General features: G+C 43.9%; 1 protein-coding gene across 1 annotated transcript in view; it reads left to right on the top strand.

The window, feature by feature from the left end:
* LOC132576335 (dynein axonemal heavy chain 14-like) overlaps positions 1-19,541 on the top strand; it is a 75,938-nt gene that overhangs the window by 24,718 nt on the left and 31,679 nt on the right. Inside the window, exons 8-10 of the mRNA XM_060245435.1 lie at positions 8,733-8,948; positions 13,573-13,803; positions 14,918-15,039. Of these exons, the coding sequence (XP_060101418.1) occupies positions 8,733-8,948; positions 13,573-13,803; positions 14,918-15,039 (569 nt within the window). The remainder of the gene's footprint in view (positions 1-8,732; positions 8,949-13,572; positions 13,804-14,917; positions 15,040-19,541) is intronic.

Raw genomic sequence — 19,541 nt, 5'->3', positions numbered from 1 at the left:
GCGGCGACCAGAACTGCACACAGTACTCCAAATGAGACTGCACTATCGATTTATACAGGGGCATTATGATACTGGCTGATTTGTTTTCAATTCCCTTCCTAATAATTCCCAGCATGGCGTTGGCCTTTTTTATTGCAATCGCACACTGTCTTGACATTTTCAGTGAGTTATCTACCATGACCCCAAGATCTCTCTCTTGGTCAGTCTCTGCCAGTTCACACCCCATCAACTTGTATTTGTAGCTGGGATTCTTGGCCCCAATGTGCATTACTTTGCACTTGGCCACATTGAACCGCATCTGCCACGTTGATGTCCACTCACCCAGCCTCAACAGATCCCTTTGGAGTTCCTCACAATCCTCTCTGGTTCTCACCACCCTGAACAATTTAGTGTCATCCGCAAACTTGGCCACTTCACTGCTCACTCCCAACTCTAAATCATTTATGAACAAGTTAAAGAGCATGGGACCCAGTACCAAGCCCTGCGGCACCCCACTGCTTACCGTCCTCCACTGCGAAGACTGCCCATTTATACTCACTCTCTGCTTCCTATTACTCAGCCAGTTTTTGATCCACAAGAGGACCTGTCCTTTTACTCCATGACTCTCAAGCTTTCTAAGGAGCCTTTGATGAGGAACTTTATCAAAAGCTTTCTGGAAGTCAAGGTAAACAACATCTATCGGGTCTCCTTTGTCCACATGTTTGTTCACCCCTCAAAGAAATTTAACAGGTTAGTGAGGCAAGATCTTCTCTTGCAGAACCCATGCTGAATCTTCCTCAATAACCCGTGTTCATCAATGTGCCTACTCATCCTGTCCTTGATAATGGTTTCTACCAACTTTCCAGGTATTGAAGTCAGACTGACTGGCCTGTAATTTCCCGGATCTCCTCTGGAACCCTTTTTAAAGATGGGGGTGACATTTGCTACCTTCCAGTCCTCAGGAACGGAGGCAGATTTCAATGAAAGATTACAGATTTATGTTAGAAGATCCACAAGTTCAACTTTGAGTTCTTTCAGAACTCTCGGATGTATGCCATCTGGACCCGGTGACTAATTAGTTTTTAATTTGTCTATCAGTTGTAGGACCTCCTCTTTTGCTACCTCAATCTGACTCAGGTCTTTCAACACCCCTTCCAACATTAGTGGTTCTGGGGCGGACAAAAAGTTCTCATCTTCCACAGTGAAGACAGAAGCAAAAAATTCATTTAGCTTCTCAGCCATTTCCCTATCCTCCTTCAGTAATCCTTTTACCCACTGCCTCCCTGGCTGGTTTCCTACTTCTAATATGTTTGAAGACATTTTTATTGTTGGTCTTTATGTTTTTTGCAATATGCTCCTCATAGTCCCTTTTTGCCTGCCTGATCACAGTCTTGCATTTGATATGCCACAGTTGTGTTCCCTTTTACTAATCTCACTTGGTCTGGTTTTCCAATGCTTAAAGGAGTCCTTCTTACCTTTTACAGCTTCCATTACTTTGTTTGTTAACCATGCAGGCCTTTTCCTATGCCTGTTTGTGCCTTTCCTAACTTGTGGTATGTATTTTATCTGAGCTTCTAGGATTATAGTTTTAAATAGTGTCCATATAAATGAAAATCCCATAGAAGTTACACCTTTATTATTAACAAGAATACAAGAGTTTGGGGAGCTGGCGGGACTCTATATAAATAAAGAAAAATCAAAAATTTTGTGCAAGAACATGCAGGTAAATAGACAACAAGAATTACAAAGACTAACGGGTTGTGAAGTTACCTCTAAGGTAAAATACCTAGGGGTAGAGATAACAATGAAGAATATTGATTTGTTCAGAAACAACTATGAGAAGCTATGGCGCAGAATAGAAGAAGATATGTTAAAATGGAACAAGCTCAACTTGTCATTGTTGGGCAGAATAGCTGCAATAAAAATGAATATTCTACCAAGGATTATGTATTTGTTTCAAACTATTCCTATTGTGAAAGATGCTAAACAGTTCTTTATAAGTTGTAGATATAGTTCTGCTACCATATGTTACTAATAAAATTGTTTACCACTAAATAGTGTCCAGGTTTCCCCAAGGGTTTTGACCGTATATACCTTTCCTTTCAGTTTCCTCCTCACATGCCTCCTCATCTCAGTGTATTTACCCCTTTTAAAGTTAAATGTGGTTGTGGCGGTCTTTTTGGATAACTCCCTATTTATACAAACGGTGAAATCAATAACATTATGGTCACTGCTCCCAAGCGGTGCAATCACTTTTACATCTCTCACCAAGTCTTGGGCATTACTTAGGACCAAATCCAGGATCGCACCACCCCTGGTAGGTTCTGAGACCATCTGCTCCATAGCACAGTCATTGAGAGCATCAAGAAACTCAATCTCTTTCTCTCGACCAGAACACATACTGACCCAATCAATCTGCGGGTAGTTAAAATCACCTATTACGACACAGTTTTTACGTTTAGCCGCTATCTTTAAGCCTTCCATCATATTATAATCGTCCTCTCTCTTTTGATTTGGTGGGCGATAACAAACTCCCATAGTTAAATTTCCTTTTGGGCCCTCTATTTCAACCCAAAGCATTTCTAAAAGTGAATCTAATTCTCTGACCTCAGTCTTACTGGACCGTATATCCTCTCTGACATACAGAGCCACCCCACCTCCAACCCTTCCCTCCCAATCCTTCCGATATAGCTTATATCCAGGAATCACCGTGTCCCACTGATTCTCCTCATTCCACCAAGTTTCTGAAATTCCCACAATGTCTATATTTTCTCTCAACACTAAACATTCCAATTCACCAATTTTACTTCGAACACTTCTAGCATGCTCCATATTTTTATCTAAACCCTTCTTGAAGGTGGCTATACTTGTGGCTGCCACCACCTCCTGTGGCAGTGAATTCCACATGTTAATCACCCTTTGGGTGAAGAAGTACTTCCTTTTATCCGTTTTAACCTGTCTGCTCAGCAATTTCATCGAATGCCCACGAGTTCTTGTATTGTGAGAAAGGGAGAAAAGTACCTCTTTCTCTACTTTCTCCATCCCATGCATTATCTTGTAAACCTCTATCATGTCACCCCGCAGTCGACGTTTCTCCAAGCTAAAGAGTCCCAAGCGTTTCAACCTTTCTTCATAGGGAAAGTGCTCCAGCCCTTTAATCATTCTAGTTGCCCTTCTCTGGACTTTCTCCAATGCTATAATATCCTTTTTGAGGTGCGGCGACCAGAACTGCACACAGTACTCCAAATGAGACCGCACCTCTTTAAATGCTGTTTGTTTAAGTGGCTCCCCTTCTGGAGGGTCAACTTACCTTACCTTAACTTACCTTATTGGGAACTTACCTTATTGGGAGAACAAGGAAATCAGGGATCTGGGTTCCTGGTCCTTAGGGAGCCCCCAGGCGATTAGCCACAGGCCAAGAGCCCTTTAGCTCTCGCCCTTTGGCAAGGCGCAGCTTAAAATGCAAAGAGGGTGGAGCAAAGGCCCTCCTCAGCAATCAGCAGCAATCACTCTCAATCTCTTTCACCCTTAGCCCAGTCAACCAAACAAAGAGCAGTCAAGCAAACAAAGAGCAGTTCCCCAGCTATCACACCTCAGAATTTTAGGCAGCCCCCAAACCTCAGAATGAAGTCCTTCAAAACTCAGAAATTCTCAGCAATTTCTCCAGCTGTCTCAGCTATCAGAGTTGCTCTGCTCCTCTCAGACCTCTGTGAGATGGGTGAGGACAGTGAGGACAGAGCTGCCTTCCTTTGCAGTTAACTTCTCACTGCTTTGATAGTGCTTAATAAGTGGTTACCTGTAGTCACCTCCAGTCTAGTTTCCAATATGGTCACTCAGGCATCTTCACTTTGTTGGGAACATTCTCACCAGTCCTTTGGTAACAAGTTAGAATTGGGGTCTCTTTTTGAAGTTGACTTTCAAGCCAGTTCACTGACTTGATGACAATGTTGACTCAGCATGCACCACTGCACCACTGTGGAGCAGTGGTGAAAGAGATGAGCTCCATGCTAGGGAGTTATTAGGAAAGGGATTGAAAATAATATGACTAATATTGTTAATGCTCTTATATTAATCTATGGTGTGGCCCACATTTGAGCTGTGTTCAGTTCCGATTGCCACATATTAAAAAATAAGGGGACAACTTTCTTATGAGGAAAGGTTAGATAATCTGGGCTTTTCATGTAGATAGATCCAAGAGGGCAGCCGTGTTGGTATGAAGAGGTTGAACAAGGCAGGAGTCAAGTTGCACCTTTAAGACCAACCAAGTTTTATTGAGAACGTAAGCTTTCGTGTGCTCTCTAAGCACATTTCATCAGATGAGGGGATCAGGTATTGTGGGCTGAAATACATGCAGTTTGTTGTTTAAGAATGCAAACTGGCTGTGGTCACATGATACAACAGTGTGGCTTGGCCATTTGATCTGGATAGCCATAAAAGGTAATAAAGTTCCCTGCCAATTGATGTTTTTGCAAATCACAGAAGGACATGTATTTTCTAGTTGTAGGCTACCTAATTTATTTATCAGCATCAATCTATACAATCTATGAATAGCCAATATCCCTTATTTTAGTTCTGTAATTCCTAATGTCAGATTTGTGTCCATTTATCCTTTGGCACAGGGTTTGTCCTGTTTGCCCTATGTAGAGAACTGAAGGGCATTGTTGGCATTTAATGGCATATATAATGTTGGAAGATGAACAAGTGAATGAGCCTGAGATGGTGTAGTTACAGAACTGAGAAATCTGTGGGAGAACACTTTAACCTTCCAAAGCATTCAATGAGTGACCTCAGGGTAGCTGTTTTACTGCAAAGGAACTTCAAGAACAGAACAGAGAGAGAAATTGCTGAATTACAAATTATTATGAAACTTGGAACAAACACCTCCCCAGGACTGAACAGGGATATTGGTTTTTTATCTCATTACATACGCTAAACCCACTCTCAATGAGTATAGCTATACATCCACAGTATTCCAATGTATTTCTCTCTTTTTAATAGTGTATCAGAATAATGTTTTATATTGACATACTCAGATAAAGGATATTGGCTATTCATCTCATTACATATACTTAATCCATTTTCATTTTATGTATTCTTGTTTTCTAATGGTAGACTAGAATGATGTTTATAATGTATAGATTGATGCTGATAAGTAAATTAGGTAGCCTACAACTAGGAAATACATGTCCTTCTGTGATTTGCAAAAACACTAATTGGCAGGGAACTTTATTACCTTTTATGGTTATCCAGACCAAATGGCCAAGCCACACTGTTGTATCATGTGACCACAGCCAGTTTGCACTCTTAAACAACAAACTGCATGTATTTCAGCCCACAATACCTGATCCCCTCGTCTGATGAAGTATGCTTAGAGAGCACACGAAAGCTTACGTTCTCAATAAAACTTGGTTGGTCTTAAAGGTGCACCTTGACTCCTGCTTTGTTGGTGTCAGGCTCTGTTCATTTACAATATTGATAAAAGCTGTTACTATCCATATTGATCAATGCCTAGAAACGCTCACTAACATAGAGGCCAGGGTAGCAAGGAGGGAGGGGGGAAAAGTAGAGAGTAGCTTCCCAGGAATATCAAAGGTTGCCAAGGTCTCTTTGAAGTAGACAGTATGTGCCAGATTCTCACCTCCTCTCCAGAGGCACCAAGGACATTGCCTCTGGGAAATGTAACCACCAACTGAAGAGATAAGGGGGGAGCGTTGGGAAAAATCTCACATGCAAAAGCAACCTTTTGTTTTGGGAAATGAGGGAAAGAAAAGATTGCTTTGATGTAGAAGGTTAAATGCCAATGATTTGAACTGATCTCCATCAGTTCCAATGCCTGCCATGCTGGAGTAACTCTGAAGTATCCAGTAAATGCAACTTTGTTCCAAAATACCAAGTCTGCTTGCTTGTGAGCTTCAATGAACCCACGCCTGACATTTTGGAACTGATCCCTACGAAGGTTTATCAGCGCGGGTAATTTTGTAGCGGATGGCTGAAAAAGCACCCGGCGACCGAGAGCCATCAGAACCGATTAACATCTCGAAGTCCCCGGTGAGGCACGTTACCAAGAGGGGAGACGACGCACATACAAGAACCCTTCATAACCTCGAGAACGTGGTGCCCCCGCACCTCGACCACCCTAATGGACGAGGCCATGATCCGGCACGAGGCCATCCTCAACCGACCGGGCCCGAGGGGGAACCCAGGAGGTGGTGGGGATTCGCCACCAGGCACGTACAGTCCCCCAACCCCGTCGACCAGCGGTCGGAGGATGAGGATGACGAGACCTTGCTGAAGTGCCCGGAGCCAGTCGAGGTGCTGAGGGGAGAGGTGTCCACTCTAGCCCGGGATCTGAGGCGCGAAATGAAGGAGAACATGGCCCTGATGCTGCAAGAGGTCCAAAAGTAGATCGACCGGGCCCTAATGGGGGGAGTTGGGAGACTGACTCGACTGCCACCCGCCGCACCCCCGGCCGCTCCAGCAGCGCCAGCAGCCCCGGCCATCCCGGGCGTGCCAGTGGCCCTAGCCAGACTGGGGAGACAAGCAAAGTCCTGAGAACTAGACACTATGTTCGATGGGAACCCGGAGTGAGTGGAGTACTTCATAATTCAAGCAAACAGCTACATGCATTACTGGGGGGACACCTTCCCAGACGAGTTCAGCCGAGTGGACTACTTGGGGTTGAAGATGAAGGGGGCTGACCAAAGATGGTACATGAGCCTGTATGAGACCAGGGGGCCCGAGCTAGACACCATGGGGGGCTTCCTCCAAGCCCTGCTGTCCCAGTACGAGGACCCGCTACAAGGAACCAGGGCCATTGTGACGCTCCAGAACCTACAGCAAGGGACGATGACCATCCGGGAGTACATTGCCGAGTTCCGGACCCACTGCGCCAAGATCCGAGGCTGGAGCGAGATGATGAAAATAACGGCCTACCGACGGGGTCTAAACGCTAGTTTGCTGGATCGGGCCCTGGGGCAAGCGAGACCCACCACATTGCTCGGGTGGATACAGCTAGTGGGCGAGGTTGAAACCAACATGAAGATGGTGGCCCTCCAATGCCAGCAGCAGCAAGGGGGCAAACCCGGGCGGGAGGCTAAGCCCAGCGCAAAGCCGGAGGCCAAAAAGGGCCAGGGAGGAGGGGGAGCAGCAAAACCCCCTCCATCAACCCGCAAATGCTACCGGTGCGGAGACCCGAATCACCTGGCGGCCAACTGCCCAGAGCTCCCTCCCCGGGGGCCCCCCCTGACCTCCAAGCCGGGACCAGTGGGGGCCAAGAAGTCAACCAGACCTAAAGAGCCGAGTCCGAGCAGCACCGCTCTATCGATGGTGCTAGACAAGGATTCTATAATGCTGGAAGATCTAGGGGAGGACCCCTGGGGAACCGAGCCGGCAGGAAATGGGAGCGACCTGCACTGATAGGTGCCGGATGGCAGGTCGTTGAAGTCACGGCACTGCTGAGGGTGAGCATATCTGGCTCACTTTTATTTGTCCCATTGACTTTGTTGAATGTGAAACTGAAAAGATTCGTGTATGCCAGAGCCCTCATAGATTCAGGGTGTATGAGCGAGATCATCACCCCCCCGGCTAGTGGAAATGCTAGAACTGCCCCGAGAACCCCTCCCCCGCCCGATCCAGTTTGAGCAAATGGACGGGACAGTGATGAAGGGCGAGCCCTGTGTGGAAGAGACCCAAAGGATCCCCGTGGGGATCGACGATCACTGGGACTTGGAGATTTTCGTGATTGCCCCAGTTCCAATGCCTGCCATGCTGGAACAACTCTGAAGTATCCAATAAATGCAACTTTGTTCCAAAATACCAAGTCTGCTTGCTTGTGAGCTTCAATGAACCCACACCTGACAGTTGGTGCTTTTCAGTTTAAATAAAAGATAACTGGTGCGGGGCACAATAGAGGTTTTTAAACTTATGCATAGGATGTAGAAAGGGGATACATATTTTTCTCCCTCTCCCATAATACTAGAATTCAGGGGCATCCAGGGAAGTTGAATGGCATTAAAGACAGAGGCCGATTTCACACTCACCTTATGCCGCTCTCATGTCCGTCTTCTCAGCACGGCATCCTCCCAATTTCCCACTATTTGCGTCAGGGCTGCAGCAAACATCGTGGTTTTCGCACAGCAAAAGGAAACTGGTTTTTAGCGGTTTCCATTTGCTGCACGAAAACTGCGATGTTTGCTGCACCCCTGGTGCAAATAGTGGGAAATCGTGAGGATGCCGTGCTGAGAAGACAGACGTGAGAGCTGCATAAGGGTGAGTGCGAAATCGGTCAGACACTTGATGGGTAATTACATTGTGGGATTCACTGCATGGAAAACTTTAAAAGAGATTAGGCAGATTAATGGAGAATTGAACCATCAATGGCTACTAGATATGATTACTAAAGGGAACCTCCATGTCCAGAGATGATAATGGCCTTGAGTCAGCCATAGCTTTCACAGGAGTTGTCCTTGAAAGGGCAGCTGCTGTAAAAGCTCTCTCAGCCCCACCTACCTCACAGGGTGTCTCTTGTGGGGGGGGGGAAGTAGAGGAGATTGTGACTGCTCTGAGACTCTGAAGTTCAGAGTATAGGGTAGGATATAAATCCAATATCTTCTTCTTCTAAACTCCTGAATCCCCATGCTAGGAGATCACATGGAGGATCTCTCTGTTGGTGAAGTGGTTGGTGAAACAAGATGCTGGACCACTGGTTTATATTTTGCTTGGCTATAAATATTTTGTAAATTTTTATATTCTAGGAACGCTGGAAAGAAATGGTTAACAACATGGATCAAAGACTTCAAGGGATTGTGGGTGATGCTCTTATTTCAGCTGCATGTATTGTCTACAGTGGAGTGTTAACAGCAGAGTATCGTCAGCAGCTAGTGAATGTTTGTCTAAAACACTGTAATGAAAGCAATATTCCTGTATCTTCAAATTATTCACTAGTAAACTGCATGACTGAAAAAATTGAGGTAGGTAATGCATGGGTTCAAGGAGGGAGTTGTATAATTGATTAGCATTTTTAAAAAGAACTTAATATGACCGGTATTGCTGGTATTTTTTAATTTAAATTGTAGTTTCTCTTCAAAACTAATTTTTATAGCTAATAATGGCAAATTAGTTGAGTAGAGAGTCTATTTTTGCTTCAATCTTTTTGCTTCAATCTCTCTAGAAAATGATAGTTTATCCTGAAAAGCTTACATTCCCTCCATTCCTCCTCTTATATATGACCGGGATATTAAAGATTAACCAATACACAGCATATCTTAGTGTTTTGTGATGCAAAGCAACAAACTGCAGTATGTTCTGTAGCCTACAAACTAAAATTCCACACTGTGTCATTGTCTCTAGGTCCCAGATAAAATGAGACCTGGACCTGCCAAAGCTTTCCTCCTTGCCCCCTTCTTTCCACTGCAGCCCAAAATGTAGGGAACATTTTGAATAGTACTGGGGCAAGGAGAGGCAAGAAAGTCTTGCTGCAGGGATGGAAATACTGCTGCCCATGGGAAAGTTCTGGATTTTATTTAATTATTTATATTTAAGTATTTTTACCCCTGTTTTTCTTCCCAAAGGAACCCAACATAGTATACAACAGAGGAAAATACTATATAGAATCATAGAGTTGGAAGTGACCTCCAGGGTCATCTAGTCCAACCCCCTGAACAATGCAGGAAATCCACAAATACCTCCCCCTAAATTTACAGGATCTTTATTGCTGTCAGATGGCCATCTAGCCTCTGTTTAAAAACCTCCAAGGAAGGAGAGCCCACCACCTCTCGAGGAAGCCTGTTCCACTGAGGAATCGCTCTAATGCTCAGGAAGTTCTTCCTAATGTTGAGCCAGAAACTCTTTTGATTTAATTTCAACCCATTGGTTCTGGTCCTACCTTCTGGGGTCACAGAAAACAATTCCACACCATCCTCTATATGACACCCCTTCAAGTACTTGAAGATAGTGATCATATCACCTCTCAGCTAAACATCCCTAGCTCCTTCTCCAGGCTAAACATCCCCAGCTCCTTCAGCCTTTCTTCATAGGATTTGGTCTCCAGACTCTTCACCATCTTTGTCGCCCTCCTCTGGTGTCACGTTCTCAGGGCGCAGGCAGGAGGGAGTCTAAAGCCAGTCCAAAGTCAAAGAAGTCAATCAGGAGCCGAGTCACCACAGCAAAATTGCAAACCAGAAGCAGAAGTCAGTGTCCAAAGCCAAAGGGTCAAGGTGCCAAGGAGTTCAAACCGATCAGAAACTGGAATCAGGAAGGAATGTGGATGCAAGCCAGGGAATCGACTTGTTGCTTCCACAAGGTTGCCAAGTCCCGGGTGTGAGCTATATGGGTGCCTCAATCAGCCTGCTCTCTGAGTGGCCGTAGTTCTCCTACTAATGGTGATCCACGTGACGGTCACCTCAAGATTGGACTACTGTAACGCTCTCTACATGGGGCTGCCTCTGTACCGGACCCGGGAGCTGCAGCTAGTGCAGAACGCGGCGGCCAGGCTGTTACTTGGTCTCCCAAGATGGGAACATATACGGCCGGGGCTGCGCGGACTGCACTGGCTGCCAATCGTATACCGGATCCAGTACAAAGTGCTGGTCATAACCTTTAAAGCCCTATATGGCCAAGGACCGACCTACCTGAGGGACCGTCTCTCCCCATATGAGCCCCAGAGAGCACTGAGGTCAGTGGGGAAAAGCAGACTGAATATCCCTGGGCCAAAAGAAGTTAAACTTCAAAGCACCCGCACTCGGGCCTTTTCCGTTGCGGCCCCACAACTCTGGAACCAACTCCCAGAGGAGGTGCGGGCCCTGCGGAACTTAGACCAGTTCTGCAGGGCCTGCAAGACCGCCCTCTTCAAACAGGCGTTCACCAATAACTGAATTTAATGTTTACCGCCAGATTAATAACGTTTACCGCCAGTGTTAATTTAGGAATGTTTTAATTAATTATTGACTATTGACTGGTTTTTAATGTGAATTTTAATGTGAATTTACTGTTTTTATTATTGTATTGTTTACTTGAAATGCTGTTAGCCGCCCTGAGCCTGCTTCGGCGGGGGAGGGCGGGATATAAATAAAATTTTACATTACATTACATTACATAATCAGGGCAAAGAGATTGGAAGCATTGGCGTGTGTCTGTGCTCTGTCAGTGTTTGTCGAAGATGGCTGCACATTCTTGAGATGGGAGGGGAAGAGCTTGGAAGAGACTGATTGTCAACAGCCGGCACAGGTGCCTGGAATGTGGGAAGAGTGATTGATGGGCCAGCTGTTGGTTCTTCCTGGTCTGTTAACCCTTCCAGCTCCCCCTCCTCAGGGCTCATGACACTATCCCCCCCCCGCAGGAACCCCCTCCCCAGATGGGCCAGGCCAGTCAGGGTAGGCCGTGTGGAACTACTGCATGAGGTCAGGGGCATGTAGGTTGTTCGTCGGTTCCCAGAAACGGTCCTCGGGGCCATAGCCTTCCCAGTCCACGAGGTACTGAAGGACCCCATGGTGGATTCAGAAGTCCAGGAGATGGTGGACCTCGTATTCATCCTTGTCATCAAGCAGGATGTGTGGAGGCCATGCTGGAGGCGCCATTTGGATGGGATCCGGTGGTGTAGCAGGAATAAGGAGGGAGTGGTGGAAGACCAGATGGATGTGGAGGGTGGCCGGAAGCTGTAGCCAGAAAGCAAGGAGTTTGATTTGGTCCATGATCAGGTAAGGCCCCGTGAAGTGAGGATCCCACTTGTAAGACCGGCCAGGCAGACACAGGTAATGGGTGGAGAGCCAGACGTGGTCCCCGGGCTTCACCTGTCGCTTTTGGTCGGCAACTGTTCTGTAGGCCTCTTTAGCCCATTGGAGCCGCTCTCGGAGCAAGTCCTGGAGAGCCCGGAGTTTCTGCAGGTGTGCATCGGTAGCAGGGACTGCTATGAGGGTCAGGAATGCAGGGAAGAAGCGAGGGTGATATCCATAGGTGACTGCAAATGCGTGGACGCGTGCACGGCATTGTTATAGGCAAACTCGGCCAGGGTAGCAAGGTGGCCCAGTCATCCTGCTGGTAGCTGGTGTAGCAATGCAGGTATTGTTCCAACGCGGCATTGGTGCGTTCGGTCTGCCCATCCATTTTGGGATGGTACGCTGAGAACAAATGCACCTGGGTGCCTAAGCTGGAGTGCAGGGCTTGCCAGAATCAGGAGGGGAACTGGGGGCCTCGGTCTGAGATCGAGTGTGCTGGGAGCCCGTGCAGGCGAAAGATGTGCTGGAGGTAGAGCTGGGCTGTTTCAGGAGCCGTGGGCAGCTTGGGACATGGAACAAAGTGAGCCATCTTGGTGAAGAGGTCCACCATCACCAGGATGCAAGTGTGTCCCCTTGGACCTGGGGAGCTCGGTGATAAAGTCCAGTCAACCAGTTACAGAGCCACCTATAGGTAACAGGATCCAAACCTCTTTTTACCAACTTGTCAACAAGGATAGTATGTGGAACCTTATCAAAAGCCTTACTGAAATCAAGATAAACATCTACAGCATTCCCCTGATCCAGCAAGATAGTCACTTTCTCAAAAAAAAGAGATCAGGTTAGTTTGACATAACTTGTTCTTGAGAAACCCATGCTGGCTCTTAGTAATCACATCCATTCTTTCTAAACGTTCCAGGACCATGTTGATGATTTGTTCTAAAACTTTTCCAGGTATAGATGTCAAGCTTTATAAAGATGTTGAACAAAACAGGTTCCAGGACAGATCCTTGAGGCACTTCACTTGTCACTCCTCTCCAAGAGGATGAGGAACCATTCAGAAACACTCTTTGGGTGCGATCTGTCAACCAGTTACAGATCCACCTAACGGTAGCAAGATCCAAACCACATTTTACCAACTTGTCAACAAGGATAGTATGTGAAACCTTATCAAAAGCCTTACTGAAATCAAGATAAACAACATCTACAGCATTCCCCTGATCCAGCAAGGTAGTCACTTTCAGGTTAGTCTGACATGACTTGTTCTTGAGAAACCCATGCTGGCTCTTAGTAATCACAGCCATCCTTTCTAGATGTTCCAGGACTGACTGATGATTTGATTATATAAATAAACAAAAAATCTCACAAAATTACAGAGTACATCTTGGACTAATCGTGGGCTCATTGGCTGGCTCATCCAAAGGCATTAGATGTGAGCCATGAGTCAATAGTCCAAGGGCTTGTGCTTCTGACCACCCACAAGATTTATAATATTTGGAATAGGAAGGGGAAAAGAGCACATCTGCAAAATACAACTGGTAAAGATATTCCTCCCACTCTTTCCCTCCGTACTAAAGAGTCTCTGCCACACCCAATATTTTCAAGTATCTGGATCAGGAAAGATAGCCCATAGCTTGTTGTTTTGTCCATTTCATACATTACTGCAAACTGATTTATTGTTAAGACATGTAGGAGAGGAAGGAGGAAAGCAAGTGTGTGAGCTCAAGGAGTTCCAAGACTGTAATGACAATAATGACCTCTTGTTGTACTTGAATACACCCAGTGTTTTATGTGATTCTTTATGTGCCACTGCAAACTTTTTAAACTATGGAGCAAAAAAAAAGGCCAATATTATGTCAGTATTTAACACTAATTATTTTTATAGGTCCGTCAATGGCAAAATGAAGGTTTGCCACTTGATCAATATTCCACAGAAAATGCTATTCATATTAAACATGGACAACGATGGCCTTTACTAATTGATCCAGAAAGACAGGCTTACAAATGGATATGTCAAATGGCAAGAGGCTGTTTACGACAGATTCGTGCTACAGATTCTACTTACTTAAGAACACTTGAAAATTCTATGCGTGTGGGTGAATCAGTCCTTCTTGAGGTATCTTGGCTTCCATGCATGTTAGTCATGCTGTAATTTAACAGAAATAGAGAAAACATAAAGTAGTAAATTTAAATGTTGAGAGAGGTGCAAATGGGGGTGGAAATTTTGCAAGTGTGCAGATCTATTTAATGTTTTTAATGTTAGATGGATAAGAGGTTAGAATTGTGGATTGATTTCCTTCTTCCTTACATCAGATATCAATGCAGAAATTTACTTCCCACACTGTGAAATTAGGAATGATAAATTCCAAGAAAGCAAAATAGTTTAGAATGCAATGAGCACCAAAGGAGGGATTTCTTGTTCAATTTTGTGAATTTAAAAGGACAGAACATTTGTTCAGGTACTCCCTGTTCAGCAGGAGGGGTAGGGTAACCAGATACTGAGCTTTACTACTTTTCCTATTACCAGCTCAGGTCATCAAGTCATGGCTTGGAGGTAATATCTAGTCTTTTCAGTTTACTTAGGCTCTAAGTTAAGACTGCAACCACTATGCCTTCTGCCAAGCTCTTCCCTTGGTCCTCTCATCCACACTCCTCTTCAGACTGCTGTGGGTGAAGTCAGTCCTGGTGTCCACGATAGCTACTTACTCTAAGGAGTGGAGGTCCAGTAGATTAGTCAAATCCATAGGCAGCATCTGTGGGTGAGACCCTGGTGACTTTGCTGTTGAGCCAGTTTGGTGTAGTGGTTAAGTGTGCGGACTCTTATCTGGGAGAACCAGGTTTGATTCCCCACTCCTCCACTTGCACCTGCTGGAATGGCCTTGGGTCAGCCATAGCTCTGGCAGAGGTTGTCCTTGAAAGGGTAGCTGCTGTGAGAGCCCTCTCCAGCCCCACCCACCTCACAGGGTGTCTGTTGTGAGGGGAGAAGACATAGGAGATTGTAAGCCGCTCTGAGTCTCTGATTCAGGGAGAAGGGCGGGATATAAATCTGCAATTCTTCTTCTTCTTCTTCTTCACTCCAATGAACTCAACGAGATAGGTAAGTTGTCAGCATTTTTGTTGTATTACTAATGCACAGCTACACAAATCCCTGTGAAGCTGGCACCATTTGGAGCAATGGGGAGCTACTGACAAGAATCATTATGACTTTATTGTGGTTTTGACTTTTTTAGGATATTCCTGAAACACTGGATTCAAATATGAAACCGATCTTAAGAAAAGACATCTATGGAAGAGGAGGGCAAACATTTATCAGAATAGGAGAGTGTGAAGTTGAGTACAATGAAAATTTTAGGTAACTCTTATTGGTAATATTTATCTATTCTTTGTTTAGTATTCTGTAAAATTTAAAGTATATTTATGGAAGTCATTGTGTGCTTGTGTGTTAGACAAATAGACAAAGAGACACAATTACTAGTATTTTCCTATAAACCTACTCAGGGCTTTTTTTGTAGAAAAAGCCCAGCAGGACCTCATTTGCATATTAGGCCAGATCCCCTAACTCCAAGCCAGCCAGAACTACATTCCTCTGTGTTCCCGCTTGATCAAAGCCCTGAACCTATGTGTCATGTTGGAGTCAGCTAGTGCCCCCCCCCATTGGATAATATTTTTTATTTTATATAAATACAGACATTGGGGGGGAAAGTGAAATAAAACAGAAATACAACTGTGTCTCATTTATACACAGGCAGTCATATTTTGATCAACAAAACATAAATATCAATAAATGAGAAAAAAAACATTTACAATGATCAGTATTGTCTAATCAATTGTAACTAACAACATTTTTCTATCTATAAAATTGTTAGTTTAAAGAATTTTATTAATAACATATGGTAACATTATCCATTAATAACTTTTTTTATCTTCCCCATATGCTATTTTCTAAATCCCCCTCCCCCCGTTACTTGACTCCCGCCGATGTTATAAACTTAAAACGTTAACACTTAAAGGTACCCTTAAACCATATGAACCATATAAGCCTAGATTCATGTTCTTCTTTTTTCTAATACTTAATCATTATTTAAAAATTGTCCAATGTCCTTTTATTTTCCATTGTTTTTCTACATAAGCTCTAAACTTTTTCCACTCCTTTCTATAAACTTCCAAATCATAGTCTCTTAAGATTCTTGTTAGTTTATCCATCTCACTCCATGTTATTACTTTTGTAATCCAATCCCATTTTTCTGGTATTTTTTCTTGCTTCCATAACTGCGCATACAGTGTCCTAGCCGCTGATAGCAAGTACCAAATCAAGTTCTGTCTTCTTTTGGAAATGTTTCCATTTGTAATCCCAACAGAAATGTTTCTGCTGCTTTCTTAAATTCATATCCCAAGATCTTAGAAATTTCTTGTTGAATCATCTGCCAATACTTTTTTGCTCTTTCACAAGTCCACCACATATGGTAGAAAGAACCTTCATGTTTTTTACATTTCCAACATCTATCTGACATCTTATTGTTCATCTTTGCCAACTTTTTAGGGATCATATATCATCTGTACATCATTTTAAAACAGTTCTCTTTAATACTCTGACATGTTGAAAGTTTCATAAGAACATAAGAGAAGCCTTCTTGGATCAGGCCAACGGCCCATCAAGTCCAACACTCTGTGTCACACAGTGGCAAAAAATTTTATATACACACATACACTGTGGCTAATAGCCACTGATGGACCTGTGCTCCATATTTTTATCTAAACCCCTCTTGAAGGTGGCTATACTTGTAGCCGCCACCACCTCCTGTGGCAGTGAATTCCACATGTTAATCACCCTTTGGGTGAAGAAGTACTTCCTTTTATCCGTTTTAACCTTTCTGCTCAGCAATTTCATCGAATGCCCACGAGTTCTTGTATTGTGAGAAAGGGAGAAAAGTACTTCTTTCTCTACTTTCTCCATCCCATGCATTATCTTGTAAACCTCTATCATGTCACCCCGCAGTCGACGTTTCTCCAAGCTAAAGAGTCCCAAGCGTTTCAACCTTTCTTCATAGGGAAAGTGCTCCAGCCCTTTAATCATTCTAGTTGCCCTTCTCTGGACTTTCTCCAATGCTATAATATCCTTTTTGAGGTGCGGCGACCAGAACTGCACACAGTACTCCAAATGAGACCGCACCATCGATTTATACAGGGGCATTATGATACTGGCTGATTTGTTTTCAATTCCCTTCCTAATAATTCCCAGCATGGCGTTGGCCTTTTTTATTGCAGACGCACACTGTCTTGACATTTTCAGTGAGTTATCTACCACGACCCCAAGATCTCTCTCTTGGCCAGTCTCTGCCAGTTCACACCCCATCAACTTGTATTTGTAGCTGGGATTCTTGGCCCCAATGTGCATTACTTTGCACTTGGCCACATTGAACCGCATCTGCCACGTTGACGCCCACTCACCCAGCCTCAACAGATCCCTTTGGAGTTCCTCACAATCCTCTCTGGTTCTCACCACCCTGAACAATTTAGTGTCATCCGCAAACTTGGCCACTTCACTGCTCACTCCCAACTCTAAATCATTAATGAACAAGTTAAAGAGCATGGGACCCAGTACCGAGCCCTGCGGCACCCCACTGCTTACCGTCCTCCACTGCGAAGACTGCCCATTTATACTGACTCTCTGCTTCCTATTACTAAGCCAGTTTTTGATCCACAAGAGGACCTGTCCTTTTACTCCATGACTCTCAAGTTTTCTAAGGAGCCTTTGATGAGGAACTTTATCAAAAGCTTTCTGGAAGTCAAGGTAAACAACATCTATCGGGTCTCCTTTGTCCACATGTTTGTTCACCCCCTCAAAGAAATGTAACAGGTTAGTGAGGCAAGATCTTCCCTTGCAGAACCCATGCTGAGTCTTCCTCAATAACCCGTGTTCGTCAATGTGCCTACTCATTCTGTCCTTCATAATGGTTTCTACCAACTTTCCCGGTATTGAAGTCAGACTGACTGGCCTGTAATTTCCCAGATCTCCTCTGGAACCTTTTTTAAAGATGGGGGTGACATTTGCTACCTTCCAGTCCTCAGGAACGGAGGCAGATTTCAATGAAAGATTACAGATTTTTGTTAGAAGATCCACAAGTTCAACTTTGAGTTCTTTCAGAACGTTCGGATGTATGCCATCCGGACCCGGTGACTTATTAGTTTTTAATTTGTCTATCAGTTGTAGGACCTCCTCTTTTGTCACCTCAATCTGACTCAGGTCTTTCAACACCCCTTCCAAAATTAGTGGTTCTGGGGCGGGCAAATTTCTCGTCTTCTACAGTGAAGACGGAGGCAAAAAATTCATTTAGCTTCTCAGCCATTTCCCTATCCTCCTTCAGTAATCCTTTTACCCCATGGTCATCCAAGGGCCCCACTGCCTCCCTGGCTGGTTTCCTACTTCTAATATATTTGAAGAAAGTTTTATTGTTGGTCTTTATGTTTTTTGCAATATGCTCCTCATAGTCCCTTTTTGCCTGCCTGATCACAGTCTTGCATTTGATTTGCCACAGCCTGTGTTCCCTTTTACTAATCTCACTTGGACTGGTTTTCCACCGCTTAAAGGAGTCCTTCTTACCTTTTACAGCTTCCATTACTTTGTTTGTTAACCATGCAGGCCTTTTCTTATGCCTGTTTGTGCCTTTCCTAACTTGTGGTATGTATTTTATCTGAGCTTCTAGGATTATAGTTTTAAATAGCGTCCAAGCTTCCCCAAGGGTTTTGACCGTATGTACCTTTCCTTTCAGTTTCCTCCTCACATGCCTCCTCATCTCAGTGTATTTACCCCTTTTAAAGTTAAACGTGGTTGTGGCGGTCTTTTTGGACAACTCCCTATTTATACAAACGGTGAAATCAATAACATTATGGTCACTGCTCCCAAGCGGCGCAATCACTTTTACATCTCTCACCAAGTCTTGGGCATTACTTAGGACCAAATCCAGGATCGCCCCACCCCTGGTAGGTTCTGAGACCATCTGCTCCATAGCGCAGTCATTGAGAGCATCAAGAAACTCAATCTCTTTCTCTCGACCAGAACACATATTGACCCAATCAATCTGCGGGTAGTTAAAATCACCTATTACGACACAGTTTCATAGAGTTCTTCCAAAGATATTCCCATGTATCCATCTGTATTTCTTTATTTACATTGATTGCCCATTTAATCATTTGAGATTTTACTACTTCATCTTCTGTTGACCATTTTAAGAGTAACTTATATATTTTTGAAATTAATTTTTCATTATCTCCAAGCAGAACTTTCTCCATTTCTGTTTGCTCTTGTCTTATTCCTTCAGCTTTAATATCATTTTCCACCAGCTTCTTTATTTGTTGCATTTGAAACCAATCATATTTGTTATTCAACTCCTCCGTGGATTTCAATTCTATTTTACCACTTTGTATTTTTAATAGTTGATTGCATGACAACCCTCTTTCTTCATCGATCTTAGCTGTTATTTTTATCACTTCTTCTGGAACTATCCATAATGGCTTTCTCTCATCACCATACTTCTTATACTTCATCCATGTATTTAACAGATTATTTCTTATATAATGGTGAAAGAAAAGAACATCCATTTTTTTCTTTCCATAGTACATGTAAGCGTGCCAGCCGAATTTATTTCCATGACCTTCCAACATTAAAAGTTTTTTATTTGACAGCATCACCCAATCTTTTATCCATACTAAACAAACTGCATCATGATATATTCTTAAGTCTGGTAGCTGGAATCCTCCTGTCTCTTTAGCATCTGTTAATATTTTCATTTTAATCCTTGGTTTCTTCCCAACCCAGACAAATTCTGAAATCTTCCTTTGCCATTTATTGAATTG

This window comes from Heteronotia binoei, chromosome 1, assembly GCF_032191835.1.
Source record: "Heteronotia binoei isolate CCM8104 ecotype False Entrance Well chromosome 1, APGP_CSIRO_Hbin_v1, whole genome shotgun sequence".
Lineage (NCBI taxonomy): Eukaryota > Metazoa > Chordata > Lepidosauria > Squamata > Gekkonidae > Heteronotia > Heteronotia binoei.
The sequence above is the reverse complement of the archived record's forward strand: the minus strand, read 5'-3'. Positions and strand labels throughout refer to the sequence as shown.